At 43.9% G+C, this 18898-nt stretch overlaps 1 protein-coding gene across 4 annotated transcripts in view; it reads right to left on the minus strand.

Annotated features, from left to right (window-relative positions):
* LOC129816331 (plakophilin-4-like) overlaps window positions 1–18898 on the minus strand; it is a 144909-nt gene that overhangs the window by 21539 nt on the left and 104472 nt on the right. For all 4 annotated transcript variants that reach the window (XM_055870696.1, XM_055870697.1, XM_055870695.1 and 1 more), the window contains 3 exons: window positions 7852–8062; window positions 5655–5787; window positions 1986–2199 (listed from right to left, as the gene is read on the minus strand). In XM_055870696.1, coding sequence (XP_055726671.1) covers window positions 1986–2199; window positions 5655–5787; window positions 7852–8062 — 558 coding nt within the window. The remainder of the gene's footprint in view (window positions 1–1985; window positions 2200–5654; window positions 5788–7851; window positions 8063–18898) is intronic.

Raw genomic sequence — 18898 nt, forward strand, 5'->3', positions numbered from 1 at the left:
GCAACATACCGAAACAAAACGAACTATGCAAGAGAGTTTGTTGTAGGCAGAATACATCGGAGTAGGATTCTATTGCTTTGCCACCTACATACGACTCAGCCTTACTCTACACAGCATGAGTAGATGTGAGTAGATTGTTTTCAGATCAAAGTGAGAGCTGCATGTAGCCACGTGTGCACATTTTGTTCATATCCTTTGCTAGTTAGTGAGTTATTAGCTCAGTTATAGATAATTTGTAGTCAGCAATAGGGGAGGGATTGCTTCCTACAAGAGCACAAATCGTGTACATTTCTAGACATCTTCGAAAAGTCAGTCAGGAAAATAGCTTTTTATATGTCTTAAAGGGGCAGTGTTGTATTTTGAGACAGGCTTGAATAAGCTAAGTAGCCAATAGGCAGAGGGCAGCATCATTTGTCTGATTCTCTGTAATAATGGTATGGGAATAATAATGCATTGTATTTTGTAAAGTAGCTTCTTCCATCAAACAACACAACAACATTTTCAGTCATAGAACAGCTATTTCCATGTTAAAATGTTACGGGATGCATTTTCTCCATTGTTTTTGATGGTAGCCCACTCTGGTAGGCCTACATTATGGTCAAATAGCCACAGTAGCCTACTTGACCACTGTTAAAATGAACTTAAAGCGGGTACAGCCTCAGTGTTCACAGTCAACGCGCGCCGGATGTTGCACAGAATCTTCACAATGTTCAACTTTGCGCTCAGCAAACAGGAAATTTGCTCAGCGCGGGATTTTGTTGTGGAGGGAACATCGCATGAGACTCAAGCCATATCTCCACTTCACTTCCACAATGTATTGCTACAGAAAGGAGCAAATGGACGTTGCATTTTGCTGGCGCTCCCTGTGTATTGGTAGCCTGAAGGACCCATTACACTGTAACCTGAGCTATGGCGAGAGACCGAGTAGAGCAGGAGCTGAGCTGTATACAAACAGCTGATTCAGCCACCTGGGAGCCAAACATCTTGGCTTGCTTATTTCTGTAATACTCCTCCTTGATCCTAAACAACTTGGATTTATACCCTGTTTGCAGAGCTCCTGCCACGCAGGGAAAACTGCACCGTGTGCACTGGGAAACGAGTGTCCGCTCAAACGGCAAGGTCGGTTTGTGATCACACAACTAGCAGCAACTGAATCTCTGATCTCCCCATCCCAAGGCCCCTGTTCAAGGCATTAAAAAAAAAACATCTGACGTTTTAAAACGGCGAACAAATGAGTGTTCTCATTGGAAAGTTCAGGCAGTACCCTCCTCCGTTTTTAGAGCGCCATCGCCCATTTCGTGTCTACCGAACACGACCCAGGGGAGGCTAGCGAGGGACTACGCTCCCCTGCTATGAACGACAGCGACTAGCGACCAGACTAGCATGCACAGAGGCTTTTCCCTTCATAGTGCACTACTTGTCACCAGGGCCGGTCAGCAGTAGTGCTCTATATAGGGAACAGGGTGTCAGACGGGACACAGCCAGTAACTCATGCCAATTGACTGGTGAAGGGGAGGACGGGCAGGCAGGCAGGCGAGAAGGTGAATAATTGAACAGCTCTACTTTAGGTTGTGTAGTAATGTTCCTGTCTCACAAAAACCCTGGAGTGGATCTACAGTGGATCTGATTCATGCAAGCGTCACTGAATAATGAATGAGTGGAACAACATGGAACTGTGGAAATGTGACCTTTGTGAATACGCCAGATGGCAGAGAGCGAGAGAATAGCACACAGAGCTGTGGTGTGGAAAGGCCCGGTCCGCGGGGGTTCAGAGTTAAAAAGAGGCCATTTGAAAGGAACACAGCTTTCTCACCCAGAGAGGCAGAGAGACACACACACATACGCAAGCGCACGTGAGCACATACCCAATTTACTATGCATGCACACAAGCTCATACACACGTGCACGCACACAGACATACTCGGTGTGAATTCACCGCGCACATACAAGCGCACGCACGCACGCACACACACACTCTCCCTTACCCGTGACCAGCTCCCTCACTTCAGCGTCCAAAGTCTTCCTCAGCAGTCTGAGCAGAGCGGGGACGCCACCTGCGTTTCTCACGGCCACCTTGTTGTCGTCCGTGGCTTTCCCGTAGACCAGGTTCCTCAGAGCACCACAGGCGTTCCTCTGGACCTCTAGGGTTTTGTGATCTAGTAGATCCACCAAGTGCTTGATGCCCCCTAGACGGCACACCTGCAGAGGTGGGGTTATGCAGTGTCATTAAGAATGCCCTGAACACAAACGGATTGGCTTCCACAGCAAACAGGGGGAATATTCTAAGGTGGATGGATATTATAAGGTAAGATGAGGGTCTCCATTACACAATCTAGGCTTTGCATTTATTGCTGTAGCTAAGCCGGGATGCGGAGAGAATAGCTTTCTTCATACCAGATGAAGGAAATATGGAAAATGTCATGCAAATCTTTAGTGTTCACATAGAATGCCTAAACTATAGGGTGGATACGAGGTCTGAAACTCATAGTGCAAGTACTGCAGTAACTTAAAGAGATGAAGTAAACAATGGCATTCTCATGCATCTTTCGACGTATGAATAGATTTCAACGTGTTGACTTTCTGCACCTGGGGGAAAGAAGAAAATAAAACACATCTGCAGAGCTGACAGTCGCCTCTTATCAAAACCTAGAAAAGACTCAATGTTCTTTCCTTGAAATACTTGAAATGGGTGTCTTCGTAATGTATGAGTGTGTGACCGAGAGAGTGAGAGTGAGAGAGACAGACACACACAGAAAGAGATACTGTGTGTGTGTGTGTGTGCTTTTGGTTTTACTATCCTTCTTGGGACCAATAGTCGAGCCCCGGCCTGTTCCCCCCGCTACCATCTCGAAGGCGGAGACAGGTGCATCAAAGCTGGGACCGAGAGACTGATAAACAGCTTCTACCTCCCGGCCATCTGACTGATGAAGAGGCACCACTAGGCACCCTCCACCCGGCACCCTCCACCCTGCCCTAAACCTCAGACACTGTCATTAGCCAGCTACCACACGATACTCAACCCTGCACCTTAGAGACTGCTGCCTTATGTACATAGTCATGGAACACTGGTCACTTTAATCATGTTTACACACTGTTTTACCCACTTCCTATGTATATACTCTATTCTAGTCATGGCTCTTCCTATATGACTACTGCTGTACACACCTTTTCTATTTACATACATATACTGTATATTTCCTGCAATTATATCCATTTTGCTATGGGGTTTTGTAGTGTATTCATATACTGGATTCTCGGCAAAGCTCATGCTAATATATCTACTACTGTACATTGAACTTTAGTTACACTGTTTATACACTCCGCCACATATGTATTCATATACTGGATTCTCGGCAAAGCTCATGCTAATATATCTACTTATCATTCCTAGTATGTCTAGTGTAAATTCCTCCGGTGTAGATACATATAGACTGCATTTGGATCACTGTTGCAGTACTATTTGGGTTGTTAAAATTGGATTCGTTTAGACATTTCTTGATTTCCTGTTGTTCTTTCTGCTTTTTTATTTGTATTGATTATTTGTGTACCTGTTTGACATTTTCCTGCATTGTTAGGAGCTAGTAACATACTGTAAGCGTTAGTAACATCCTATAAGCGTTTCGCTGCACCCGCTATAACATCTGCTGAACTGTGTGACCAATAAACTTAGATTAATAGATTTATTTTTTACGTCCTCACAAGGATAGTAAAACAAGGAACATTTTGGACAAGTGGGGACATTTTGCCAGTCCCCATAAGGAAAAAGGCTATTTTAGGCCTAAGGGTTAGATTTAGGATTACAATTAGGGTTAGTGGTCAATGTTAGGGTTGGGTTAAAGGTTTAGGGCTATGGGTTAGGGTTAGGATAAAGGTTTAGGGCTATGGGTTAGAGTTAGGTTAACGGTTTAGGGCTACGGGTTAGGTTAAAGGTTTAGGGCTATGGGTTAGAGTTAGAGTTAGGTTAAAGGCTTAGAGCTATGGGTTAGAGTTAGGTTAAAGGCTTAGGGCTATGCGTTAGGTTAAAGGTTTAGGGCTATGGGTTAGAGTTAGGTTAAAGGCTTAGGGCTATGCGTTAGGTTAAAGGTTTAGGGCTATGGGTTAGGTTAAAGGTTTAGGGCTGTGGGTTAGGTTAAAGGTTTAGGGCTATGGGTTAGGTTAAAGGTTTAGGGCTATGGGTTAGGGTTAGGTTAAAGGCTTAGGGCTATGGGTTAGGTTAAAGGTTTAGGGCTATGGGTTAGGTTAAAGGTTTAGGGCTATGGGTTAGAGTTAGAGTTAGGTTAAAGGTTTAGGGCTATGTGTTAGGTTAAAGGTTTAGGGCTATGGGTTAGGGTTAGGATAAAGGTTTAGAGCTATGGGTTAGGATAAAGGTTTAGGGCTATGGGTTAGAGTCAGGTTAAAGGTTTAGAGCTATGGGTTAGGGTTAGGTTAAAGGTTTAGGGCTATGGGTTAGAGTTAGGTTAAAGGCTTAGAGCTATGGGTTAGAGTTAGGTTAAAGGCTTAGGGCTATGCGTTAGGTTAAAGGTTTAGGGCTATGGGTTAGAGTTAGGTTAAAGGCTTAGGGCTATGCGTTAGGTTAAAGGTTTAGGGCTATGGGTTAGGTTAAAGGTTTAGGGCTATGGGTTAGAGTCAGGTTAAAGGTTTAGAGCTATGGGTTAGGGTTAGGTTAAAGGTTTAGGGCTATGGGTTAGAGTTAGGTTAAAGGCTTAGGGCTATGGGTTAGAGTTAGGTTAAAGGCTTAGGGCTATGGGTTAGGTTAAAGGTTTAGGGCTATGGGTTAGAGTTAGGTTAAAGGTTTAGGGCTATGGGTTAGAGTTAGGTTAAAGGCTTAGGGCTATGGGTTAGGTTAAAGGTTTAGGGCTATGGGTTAGAGTTAGGTTAAAGGTTTAGGGCTATGGGTTAGAGTTAGGTTAAAGGCTTAGGGCTATGGGTTAGGGTTAGGTTAAAGGTTTAGGGCTATGAGTTAGGTTAAAGGTCTACGGCTATGGGTTAGGTTTAGGGCTATGGGTTAGGTTAAAGGTTTAGGGCTATGGGTTAGGTTAAAGGTTTAGGGCTATGGGTTAGGTTAAAGGTTTAGGGCTATGGGTTAGGGAAAATAGGATTTTGAATGGGAATCAATAGTTTGGTCCCCACAAGGATAGTAAAACAAACGTGTTAGTGTGTGCGTGTGCGTGCGGTAAAGTGTGTGTTTGTCACTATAGGTTAAGTGCTATGAAGCCCCTGCTGATTCTGAGATCAGCTTTTTCAGCCGATGACTCCGGCAGCAGTACCAGCACCCTGTTGAGCCGTGAAAATCCAGAGGGAGCTGGAGGGGAATGGAGTGGTAAGCCCAACCCACCCCAGTCGGGGAGAGAGAAAGAGACAGAAGGAGAGAGCCTCTGCAAAAACAGTCCTCTCACTCCCTGGGGGAATCTCAATTGTATTTCCTTGATTCCTCGCATTTGCTCTGCTTACCTCCTCCTTATAACGCATCAGAGAAGATCCGATAGAAGCCTCCTTTGTACTTTGAGATGAAGACGAGGAGAGAGGACGTGAGGAATCGAGGAAATTCAGGTGAGATTCACCCCCTTCGGGATGGGCAGCACGTCACAGCGAACTGCAATCTGGGCACTGATGAAGGATATGTGGAGCAGGGGAGAGCGGTGGTGCGTACGTACCTCCGCCTTGACTCGATTATCTCCGAAGCACAGGTGCTGCAGGTATGCGGCGGCGTTGGCCTGCACCGAGGGGAACTGGTGCTGCAGCATATGAATCACCTCAGGCAGCTCAGGGTCACGCCACGCAAACTCCCTGGAACACAGACACAGAAAGAGAGATATCAGACACACAGACAGACAGGGAGACGTAGAGACAGGGAGACCGAGGGAAAGAGAGACAGGTGGACAGAAAGGCAGGGAGAAAGAGAGACAGAGAGAGAGGGATAGGGGACAGAGAGACAGATAGACAGGGGGACAGAGAGACAGAGGGATAGGGGACAGAGAGACAGATAGACAGGGGGACAGAGAGACAGAGGGATAGGGGACAGAGAGACAGATAGACAGAGAGAGAGGGATAGGGGACAGAGAGACAGATAGACAGGGGGACAGAGAGACAGAGGGATAGGGGACAGAGAGACAGATAGACAGAGAGAGAGAGAGGGATAGGGGACAGAGAGACAGATAGACAGGGGGACAGAGAGACAGAGGGATAGGGGACAGAGAGACAGAGGGATAGGGGGACAGAGAGACAGAGGGATAGGGGACAGAGAGACAGATAGACAGAGAGAGAGGGATAGGGGACAGAGAGACAGATAGACAGGGGGACAGAGAGACAGAGGGATAGGGGACAGAGAGACAGATAGACAGGGGGACAGAGGGATAGGGGACAGAGAGACAGATAGACAGGGGGACAGAGAGACAGAGGGATAGGGGACAGAGAGACAGATAGACAGAGGGACAGAGAGACAGAGAGACAGAGGGACAGAGAGACCGATAGACAGGGGGACAGAGAGACAGAGAGACAGAGAGACAGAGGGACAGAGAGACCGATAGACAGGGGGACAGAGGGATAGGGGACAGAGATACACGGGGACAGAGAGACAGGGGGACAGACACACACACAAACACATCACTATGATGACATCACGCAACAACTATTCCCACTTACCACAGGGCTGGGACACTGCAATAAGGAAATGACATCGACGGCTATTCACACTCCAGGATTATTGCTTTTCTCCCAATATAAAGGAAGATACTTCACTGGGGGAGTTTCATTTGGAAGACTCTAAAAGGTATGTCTTGCCTTGTGGACAATCACTGCCATTAGCTTCTCCCGGTTAATAGAGCTTCATTCATTTCATCTGCAAGGCCCATATCAATGACGTCTACTAGAATGTTCTACTGGAATCCATGAGCCTTACGACAAGAGAAAAGCATAGATTACAAAGTCTGCGTCTATTTCAGCGCGTGTGTTTCACGTTGGCCTTCTGACAAACGGAGGAAACGAAAGAAATGGAAGTGAGACAGTAGCAACGTGAGGTACACCACGTCCTCATCGTGACAGACTTGTATTGATGTCTGAGGCGCAGGCTGTAATGCTCCTTGCATCGGTGTGTGCCACATGAAGCAAGACACCAATCAAATCAAATACTATTATAATCTAAACGACCCTGGAGGGGAGGGGCACAAACAGACAATACCAACCCCCTGGCTACATTTCCCCTGGTACAGAGTTGAGACCCAGTTGATGCAGGAACATGTTTCTCTCAGACTATTTTAGCCCCGCCTCGGAATATGTCCCAGATGGCACCCTATTCCCTTTATAGTGCACTAGTAGTGACAAAAGTAGTGCAATATATAGGGAATAGGGTGTCATTTGGGACGCACACCGATCTGACCTCAGTCCGCAGTGCAAGACAGACTTTGCTACCGCTCTCAGCTAGAGCAACACACAGGGGTGTGAACAGCGCTCCCTACGTGCCGGGTGAGGGGTTTGGTGCTCCGGGTCAAAAAACATAGTACACATGAGCAGACGCAGCAGTCCACTGAATCTGAGGGTCCATTGTAGAGTGGTCCGTGTAGCCGTGTAGCTTAATGGCTAAGGCTCTGGATGTCTGCCCAGGGGGGCTTTCTGTTTGACTAGTAAGATGACACTAATGTTGACCCAGCACTATATAGGAGCTCAGTAAGCACTGTTAGTGCCAGTGGGTCATATTCAGTAGGTACCAAACGGAAGCAAACGGGCCGAAACGGGGAGGGATCTACCGGGATTCATCCAATAAGAAACCAAAGTTTACGTTCTGTTTTTGCTGTAGAACATTTTGCTACGGTGTGCAGTCATGAATACGACCCTAGTGCCTATTGACCTGCTTACCTTGGGTCCTTCTGGATGCTGTCTATGGAGGGTGAGCGGGTGGTCCCGTCGTCCATGACGACTGGCTGCCGGGTGTAGTTGCCCTCAGAGGGCCGGTACTGGGCAGAGCGGTAAGGCTCGGCGTACGAGGCTGTCGAGTTCAGAGCATAGTTGCTTCTTTGGTACGTCATGGCATTGCGCTGGCTGGAGGTCCTCTGGAGGGTCCCCACACCTGGAAAGACAAAGGAAAACAATTCAGATTGATTTGAACAGGGGGACAGAGGGACACACACCAGCTTCCAGATCTATACTTCACTAGACCTGCCTGAGTTAGCGAAGAGTAGCAGTGTTGTTCAAACTTCTTCACCTAGACTCAGAGGATGTGTCCCAAATCGTACCCTAATTCCTTTATAGTGCACTACCGTTGACAACGGCCCATAGGGCTCTGGTTAAAAGTAGTGCAATATATAGGGAATAGGGTGCCATTTGAGACACACACAGAGACATGTTGACCACAGGAGGTTGGTGGCACCTTAATTGTGGAGGACGGCTCATAATAATGGCTGGAGCAGAATGGGTGGAATGCTATCAAATCCATCAAACACATGGTTTCCATGGTTTCCATGTGTTTGATGCCATTCCATTTGCTCCGTACCAGCCATTGTTATGAGCCGTCCTCCCCTCAGCACCCTCCACTGGTGTTGACTGGAGTATTTAGTGTTATATTAGGATCCCTATTAGCTACAGCCAAAGCTACTCTTCCTGGGGTCCACACAAAACATAAAATATCACATAATACACAACATTAATAGTCAATTACAGCTGAAGGACAGAAGTACATAAAATTACATAATACATAACATTAATAGACAGGTACAGAACTACATACTGTACATTTAAAATAAGAATAACACACTTTCATATTCTTATGCCTTAGCAATCCATACAACATGTACTCATAATAACAGCTACACTGCAGCCATCCATTTACTTACTGTTAAACTTGTAGGTCCTGATCCTAATCTCTCAGAACCAGTTGTTCTGTAAACACTAGGATGACTTTCACAACATTAAGAGCCACCTGTGTCCTTGGTTCTCCCATTTGACGTCAAGACTATTAATAATAATGTGATTCATAGATGTTATGGAATGCAAGTGCAACGAAAACAATGGAAATGCAACAATTCCTCCAGCTAAGGCTTCAACCACAGTTTTCACCCTAGCAACTGTGCTATTCCGTTCATAAATGAGCTACAGATGGACTTTTCTCCCCGTTAACGGCTTCAATTTAATCCCTTACCTCAGCAACCGTGTTGAAGTTTCCTCCAGATAAAGTTTGAATTTAATCCTTCACTTTAGCTACATACGTGGACTTTTTAAAGATCCATCACTCCAACAGAATCATAATTGTCATCAGATGTGCTTCACTTATGTCCGTCTTCACGTCTAGGTATTTTTATTTAACCTTTATTTTGACAGGAAGTCGATGCTGAGATCAAGGTCTCTTTTCCAGGAGAAGCCCTGTATAGCACCACACCACACATCAAATACAGTAAACTACACATTCATATACACATCAAAATACACGGTATTATATGCAACAATACATGAAAAGTTCAACACAATCATAAGAAACAGACACATTCTTCAGTGAAAGGTTTTCTGAAAACTGTCTGAAATGCCCTAGAGGCACCAATTCCTCCAATTTGAAAGTGTATTGTAAGATAATTCCACACGTAAGGTGCAAGGAAATTAAAGTCTGATTTACCTAACTCTCTAGACACCAAAGGAGTTAACCAACCCTGTGAACGGGCTTGATGACTTTTTCAATCCTAACAATCCTAACAGTGATGTTAGGTAAGATGGGAGTGTTCGGTGTGATCTACGTGACTTCAAAGAGGTCCAGCCAACATGTTGGTAAAGAATACAGTGAAGAGTAATAAAACAGTGTCCTGGAATAAAATGAAGGGCACTATGAAAATCCAAGAGTGTAAGAGAAGAGGCAGCTGCAATAATATCATAATCAAGAACAGGTAGAAAAGTTGACTGGAAAATCTAATTCCTAGAGACAAGATTTGTCTCTGTAAAAAAAGCCCACTTTAAATCTTACGTTTCTTAACAAAATCTGATTCCTAGAGAGACAAGATTTGTTTCTTAACAAGCTCAGTCGTATCTCTTTATAAACGGTAAATCATTGTCAATGTATACGGAGACTCGTTTGATTATAGAACCATCCCATAAGTGATCCATCTGAGACAATCTTACGAGAACTTGAAGTATGTGTTTTAAATCAGTAAAAACCTTGTCACAGCCAGGTCAGCAGTCGGGCAATTGCTTGCATGATAGTAGTATCCACATATAGAAGAAATTCAAATGTTTTACCAGATTAACCAATATAGTGTAATGTGTTACAGTCTACCACCCATAAAGGGTTAGCTAAGGTATAGTGTAATGTGTTACAACCTACCACCCGTAAAGGCTTAGCTAAGATATAGTGTAATGTGTTACAGTCTACCACCCATAAAGGGTTAGCTAAGGTATAGTGTAATGTGTTACAGTCTACCACCCGTAAAGGGTTAGCTAAGGTACAGTGTAATGTGTTACAGTCTACCACCCGTAAAGGCTTAGCTAAGATATAGTGTAATGTGTTACAGTCTACCACCCATAAAGGGTTAGCTAAGGTATAGTGTAATGTGTTACAGTCTACCACCCGTAAAGGGTTAGCTAAGGTACAGTGTAATGTGTTACAGTCTACCACCCGTAAAGGGTTAGCTAAGATATAGTGTAATGTGTCACAGTCTACCACCCATAAAGGCTTAGCTAAGGTATAGTGTAATGTGTTACAGCCTACCACCCGTAAAGGGTTAGCTAAGATATAGTGTAATGTGTTACAGCCTACCACCTGTAAAGGGTTAGCTAAGATATAGTGTAATGTGTTACAGCCTACCACCTGTAAAGGGTTAGCTAAGATAAAGTGTAATGTGTTACAGCCTACCACCCGTAAAGGGTTAGCTAAGATATAGTGTAATGTGTTACAGCCTACCACCTGTAAAGGGTTAGCTAAGATAAAGTGTAATGTGTTACAGTCTACCACCCGTAAAGGGTTAGCTAAGATATAGTGTAATGTGTTACAGTCTACCACCCATAAAGGGTTAGCTAAGATATAGTGTAATGTGTTACAACCTACCACCTGTAAAGGGTTAGCTAAGGTATAGTGTAATGTGTTACAACCTACCACTCATAAAGGGTTAGCTAAGATATAGTGTAATGTGTTACAGTCTACCACCCGTAAAGGGTTAGCTAAGGTATAGTGTAATGTGTTACAACCTACCACCTGTAAAGGGTTAGCTAAGATATAGTGTAATGTGTTACAGTCTACCACCCGTAAAGGGTTAGCTAAGGTATAGTGTAATGTGTTACAGTCTACCACCCGTAAAGGGTTAGCTAAGGTATAGTGTAATGTGTTACAGTCTACCACCCGTAAAGGCTTAGCTAAGATATAGTGTAATGTGTTACAGTCTACCACCCATAAAGGGTTAGCTAAGGTATAGTGTAATGTGTTACAGTCTACCACCCGTAAAGGGTTAGCTAAGGTACAGTGTAATGTGTTACAGCCTACCACCCGTAAAGGGTTAGCTAAGATATAGTGTAATGTGTTACAGCCTACCACCTGTAAAGGGTTAGCTAAGATAAAGTGTAATGTGTTACAGTCTACCACCCATAAAGGGTTAGCTAAGATATAGTGTAATGTGTTACAGTCTACCACCCATAAAGGGTTAGCTAAGATATAGTGTAATGTGTTACAACCTACCACCTGTAAAGGGTTAGCTAAGGTATAGTGTAATGTGTTACAACCTACCACTCATAAAGGGTTAGCTAAGATATAGTGTAATGTGTTACAGTCTACCACCCGTAAAGGGTTAGCTAAGGTATAGTGTAATGTGTTACAGTCTACCACCCATAAAGGGTTAGCTAAGGTACAGTGTAATGTGTTACAGTCTACCACCCATAAAGGGTTAGCTAAGGTATAGTGTAATGTGTTACAACCTACCACCTGTAAAGGGTTAGCTAAGGTATAGTGTAATGTGTTACAACCTACCACTCATAAAGGGTTAGCTAAGATATAGTGTAATGTGTTACAGTCTACCACCCGTAAAGGGTTAGCTAAGGTATAGTGTAATGTGTTACAGTCTACCACCCGTAAAGGGTTAGCTAAGGTATAGTGTAATGTGTTACAGTCTACCACCCATAAAGGGTTAGCTAAGGTACAGTGTAATGTGTTACAGTCTACCACCCATAAAGGGTTAGCTAAGGTATAGTGTAATGTGTTAAAGTCAACCACCCGTAAAGGGTTAGCTAAGATATAGTGTAATGTGTTCCAGTCTACCACCCGTAAAGGGTTAGCTAAGGTATAGTGTAATGTGTTACAGCCTACCACCCATAAAGGGTTAGCTAAGGTATAGTGTAATGTGTTACAGTCTACCACCCGTAAAGGGTTAGCTAAGGTATAGTGTAATGTGTTACAGTCTACCACCCATAAAGGGTTAGCTAAGGTATAGTGTAATGTGTTACAGTCTACCACCCATAAAGGGTTAGCTAAGATATAGTGTAACGTGTTACAGTCTACCACCCATAAAGGGTTAGCTAAGGTATAGTGTAATGTGTTACAGTCTACCCACATAAAGGGTTAGCTAAGATATAGTGAAATGTGTTACAGTCTACCACCCGTAAAGGGTTAGCTAAGGTATAGTGTAATGTGTTACAACCTACCACCTGTAAAGGGTTAGCTAAGGTATAGTGTAATGTGTTACAACCTACCACCCATAAAGGGTTAGCTAAGATATAGTGTAATGTGTTACAGTCTACCACCCGTAAAGGGTTAGCTAAGGTATAGTGTAATGTGTTACAGTCCACCACCCATAAAGGGTTAGCTAAGGTACAGTGTAATGTGTTACAGTCTACCACCCGTAAAGGGTTAGCTAAGGTATAGTGTAATGTGTTACAGTCTACCACCCATAAAGGGTTAGCTAAGATATAGGGTAATGTGTTACAGCCTACCACCTGTAAAGGGTTAGCTAAGATATAGTGTAATGTGTTACAGTCTACCACCCATAAAGGCTTAGCTAAGGTATAGTGTAATGTGTTAGAGTCTACCACCTGTAAAGGGTTAGCTAAGGTGTAGTGTAATGTGTTACAGTCTACCACCCGTAAAGGCTTAGCTAAGGTATGGTGTAATGTGTTACAGTCTACCACCCATAAAGGGTTAGCTGATGTACAGTGTAATGTGTTACAGTCTACCACCCATAAAGGGTTAGCTAAGGTATAGTGTAATGTGTTACAACCTACCACCCGTAAAGGGTTAGCTAAGATATAGTGTAATGTGTTACAGTCTACCACCCGTAAAGGGTTAACTAAGGTATAGTGTAATGTGTTACAGTCTACCACCCATAAAGGGTTAGCTGATGTACAGTGTAATGTGTTACAGTCTACCACCCATAAAGGGTTAGCTAAGGTATAGTGTAATGTGTTACAGCCTACCACCTGTAAAGGGTTAGCTAAGATATAGTGTAATGTCTTACAACCTACCACCCGTAAAGGGTTAGCTAAGGTATAGTGTAATGTGTTACAACCTACCACCCGTAAAGGGTTAGCTAAGATATAGTGTAATGTGTTACAGTCTACCACCCGTAAAGGGTTAGCTAAGGTATAGTGTAATGTGTTACAGTCTACCACCCGTAAAGGCTTAGCTAAGATATAGTGTAATGTGTTACAGCCTACCACCTGTAAAGGGTTAGCTAAGATATAGTGTAATGTGTTACAGTCTACCACCCGTAAAGGGTTAGCTAAGATATAGTGTGATGTGTTACAGTCTACCACCCGTAAAGGGTTAGCTGAGATATAGTGCGTTGCCTCTGGACTTGTTCATAAAATGAATAAATTCCCCTTGATATGGAGTTGCCTCCGATTCTTACAGATTTTTCTCTGGTTCTTTTGCGGATTTTTCTCCGGTTCTCTTACGAAGTTTCCTCCGGTACTTTTACGGAGTTTCCACCGGTTCTCTTATGGAGTTTCCTCCGGTTCTCTTACGGAGTTTCCTCCGGTTCTCAAAAACTTGTTTTGCATTTCTATTGTCATTCCCCGCACCACACACACCCAGCAGCATCCACCAGTCAAACACAAAATAAGAATACACTTCCATACACTTCTATTAAACGTTGCTCTCTTGAATAACAGTAAGCTTACCAGAGTACCTTGCATTATTTCCTCGTACCCCTGCACAACGACTCGCTACTGGTACCCCGTGTATTTAGCCAAGTTATGATTTTGATTATTACGTGTTTTACCTTGCTATTATTTCTCCATTTTCTTTCTCTCTGCATTGTTAGGAAGTAAGCATCTCACGGATAGTCCACACGTGTTGTCTACAAAGCACGTGACAAATCAAATGTGATTTCATTTGAGACTATCACATCGCATTACGGAGGAGTACCTCCTTACTCTACCGAGGTCGTTGCTTACAATCGCTTCCTCTCAGCAGGCCCTGATATCCTGATGCCAAAGGCACATCTTATCTTGAACTTTAACCCAAACACCAGATGTGCTACAGAGGGACATGCTACTGCTATTTAGGTCAGAGATGTTGTGCGTTTTTTCTTTAAAGCTACTTTTGCTGCTTGCTTGAGTGATTTGAAATGTCAGGGAGTTCTATGCTATCATGGCTCTATATATATGTTCTATAGCCACATTTTCCATAACCAAATCCAGCTTAGGTCTACAGCTTAAGGAATGATTTGTACGAAATACTATGCTCTTAGTCTTCGATATATTCAGGACTAGTTTATGGCTTCCCACCCATTGTGAAACTAACTGCAACTCTTTGGTATAGGGTGTGGCAGAGGGCGTAAAGCCGTAACACGTCCATTTTTCCGCTAATGGATTATGGTCAATAGTATCAAAGGCTACACCGAAATCTAACAGTACAGCTCCCACCATCTTCTTATTAAACCATTTATTTCAGCAGGTATTCGTGCCAGTGCAGTACATGTAGAACGCCCTTTTCTATAGGACTGCTAAAAGTCTGTTTGTTCATAGATTCATAATATCTGATCAAACACAATTATTTCCAAAATGTTGCTAAGAGCTGGCAGTAGTCTTATTGGTCTGCTGATAGAACCAGAAAAGGGCACTTTACCATTCTTGGGTAGCAGAATGACATTAGCTTCCCTCCAGGTCTGAGGGAAAACCTTTTTCTCCGAGCTCATCTTGAAGATGTGAGAAATTGGAACGGCAACATATTCCGCCAACATCCTCAGCAGCTTCCCATCTAAGTCGTCAATACCAGGTTTCTAATTATTGAGGGCCAGCCACAATGTTTTAACCTCTTCCACGCTAACTTTATGAAATGTTAATTTCCATTGCTTTTCTTGGCATTTTATGCATGCATATGATGGCCAACAGTTTGTTGTTGGCATTTCATGCCTGAGTTTGCCAATTAAGTAGTTTTCATAATAATCGGTCACATCAATGACATCATTTTGTGATGAACGAGTCATCTGATTCAATAAAAAACAATGTTGAATTTGTCTTTCTGCCCATCATTTCATTTCAAGTTCTCCAAAGCTTTTTTTCCCCCCATCATAATTTATATAATTTATCTTAGTTTCTTCTTCTTTATGTTGAGTTTAGTCACATCATTTCTCAATTTGCAGTAAGTCAGCAAGTCAGATGTGCAGACAGACTCATTACCCACTCCTTTTGCTTCCTTCTCATTCAACCATACAGTTCTTCAGCTCCTCATCGATCCACGGTGCCTTAGCAGTTCTAGCAGTCACTTTCTTAATAGGTGCATGTTTATCAATAGCTGGAAGGAGCAATTTCATAAATGCTTGAAGTGCAGCATCTGGATTCTCCTCATTACACACATCAGACCCATCCATCTCCTTTATATCTTCAGCATAGGAATCACTACCAAACTTTTAGTATGATCTCTTATACACTATTTTAGGCCCTGCCTTTGGAACTTTGGCTTTTCTGGATAAAGCTATTATATTGCGGTTACTACATCCAACGAGTGTGGATACATCTTCAGGACAAAGTTCTGCAGAATTAGTACAAATATAATCAATACACATGGACGATATAGTTCTTGGACTGTTTGTAAACACCCCGGTAGATTGATTAATAACCTGAACTCGATGACATGCGTTGGTTACAGTGAGCTTCTTCTTTACGAGCGGACAACTCAATGAGAAGCAGTCTATATTCAGGTCACTCAGAAAAGAGACCTGTCTGTTAACATGACATACACTATCAAGCGTTTCACACTTATTATCCAAATACTGACTGTTTGCATTTGGCAGGCCGATAGCAGCACCCCAAAAGAATAAGCTTTCGATGTGCCACCAACCACAACACTTCGACAACCTTTGGCGTAAGATCTCCTCTGAGGTTCACGGGAATTTGGCTCTGAAACCATACAGCGACACCATATGCATTCCTGTCTCTTCTATAGATGTTATATCCCTCTATTGCTACTGCTGTCTTGTCAAAGGAATTATCAAAGTGAGTCTCAGCGATGGCTAATATATGAATGTTATCTGCGGTTAGCAAGTTATTGATTTCATGAACCTTATTTCTTAGGCTGCCTATTTTAATATGGGCTCTTTTTAGCCATTTCCTGGGTAGCTTATCAGAGATAAGCATCAAGTGGGAAACCACAAACAAAGCAAGCCTCAATCCGGGTGCAAGGCTTAGGCTATGAACCCCTCTGCTTGGTTCTCTCACCCCTTTCAGGCTTTTGGGTGGGAGGGTGGACAACGAGCCTGTCGTAGCAGATGTAAGCAATGTCCCCACGCTCTCTGTCAGCTTTAATGGCTGGGATCAATTCTCTTCGCCTCTGGCGCACAGTTTCAGAGTAGTCGTCGTTGAGGAAGATGTCGGTTCCTCTCAAGATCTTGGCACTGTCCATAACAGCCACCTTGTCTTTATACCTCAGGAACTTTATCACTATCGACCTGGGTCTGTCACCTGGATAGGTTTTTCAATCCTGTGGGCGCACTCCACCTCAATCTTCTTATGATCTATTGGCAGCTCTTCAATCATTTCCCTCACTTTCACCTCAGACTCCGTCCAGGTCTCGTTTGGAGACTCTGGGATTCCATCCACAACAATGTTATTTTGCCTTGATTGTCCATCTAGTTAAGCCTGTATCCCTGTCATTACTAACATCGATTCACCGACAGTGTTGATGTCTTTCCTCGTGGACTGACAGTTAATTGTCATGCTGCTGCAGTCCTTGTTCAACTCATCAAGCTGAAAACACACAAGGCTTTTTCACTCAAACAGCAATTCCTCCAATCTGGTTCCACTTAACGACGAGGGTAAAACAGCACTCCCATGATTCCACACTATATAAGTCTCCTTCTTCAAAGGGACTGTTTATTTTTTTTTTAAAGAGGTAGGATTAAGCCAGCCAGAACCTGCAGGTTTTCACAGGGCTGCAGTCTTGTAGTAGGTGATCCAGCAACACTCCTCTTCTTATCCCTCTCTCCTGTCTGCTTCAGCGTGGTCTGAGGCCAGCTCCACACAGTGCAGTGAGCCCGGCCAAGTGTCCGGCACAGGAATAGACACACGCAGCCCTTCCTATCTAGGTGAAACCGCACCGGCTCTAACGCCAGCTAAGCTAACACATAAACACACCAACAGGACATTCTTCCTTCGAATCTTCCAGGCAATGGCAAATATTTAGTCGTTGAGCGTCTTGACTGTGTCACTGTCCATAAAACAATGTATTTTCTGCCCCCTCTCTCCTCCTCGCGTTGTGATATTGTGACCTAGTTTCTCTCACAATATCACACACATACACTGTCACACACACACACACACACACACACACACACACACACACACACACACACACACACACACACACACACACACACACACACACACACACACACACACACACACACACACACACACACACACACACACACACACACACACACACTCACACAGCCTGGCCCTTGACCGCCTTCCTGCTCCGAGCAGCACGCATAGCCCACGTGACTGCGTGACAGCTTGACTGCTGCTCTCCTCTCCTCCAGTCACATTTCTATCCTAACATCCTGCAGGGACTGGGTCTGCATACGCTGCAAACACACACACACAAGGCACACATACGACACTCACGGTACACACACACACACACAGTCCCTCCCACCAGAAACAGGACGTCACATTGAAGCGGCCCTCCAAAAATCACATTTTTCACATCAATGCCCCGCTCTGCTTGGCAGTTCATAGGCCAGTCCAGACTCGCTGCCTTCAGGCTGTGCATACAGTGCATTCGGAAAGTATTCAGACCCCTTCACTTTTTCCACATTTTGTTACGTTACAGCCTTATTCTAAAATGGATTAAATCTTTTTTTTCCCTCATCAATCTACACACAATACCCCATAATGACAAAACAAAAACAGGTTTTTAGAAATATTTGCAATTTTTTTTTAAACAAAAAACTGGAATATGACATTTACATAAGTATTGGCAGTGATAACAGCCTCCAGTCTTCTTGGTTATGACACTATAAGCTTGGCACACCTGTATTTGGGGAGTTTCTCTCATTCTTCTCTGCAGAATCTCTCAAGCTCTGTCAGGTTGGATGGGGAGTGTTGCTGCACAGCTATTTTCAGGTCTCTCCAGAGATGTTTGGTCGGATTCAAGTCTGAGAGACTGGTCCCGAAGCCACTCCTGCCTTGTCTTGGCTGTGTGCTTAGGGTTTTTGTTCCGTTAGAAGGGGAACATTTGCCCCAGTCTGAGGTCCTGAGCGTTCTGGATCAGGTTTTCATCAAAGATCTCTCTGTCTTTCCCTCGATTCTGACTAGTCTCCCAGTCCCTGCCACTGAAAACATCCCCACAGCATGATGCTGCCACCACCATGCTTCACCGTAGGGATGGTGCCAGGTTTCCTCCAGATGTGACAGCTGGCATTCAGGCCAAAGAGTTCAATCTTGGTTTCATCAGAACAGAGAATCTTGTTTCTCATGGTCTGAGAGTCTTTAGGTGCCC

This window comes from Salvelinus fontinalis, chromosome 19 (assembly GCF_029448725.1).
Source record: "Salvelinus fontinalis isolate EN_2023a chromosome 19, ASM2944872v1, whole genome shotgun sequence".
NCBI lineage: Eukaryota > Metazoa > Chordata > Actinopteri > Salmoniformes > Salmonidae > Salvelinus > Salvelinus fontinalis.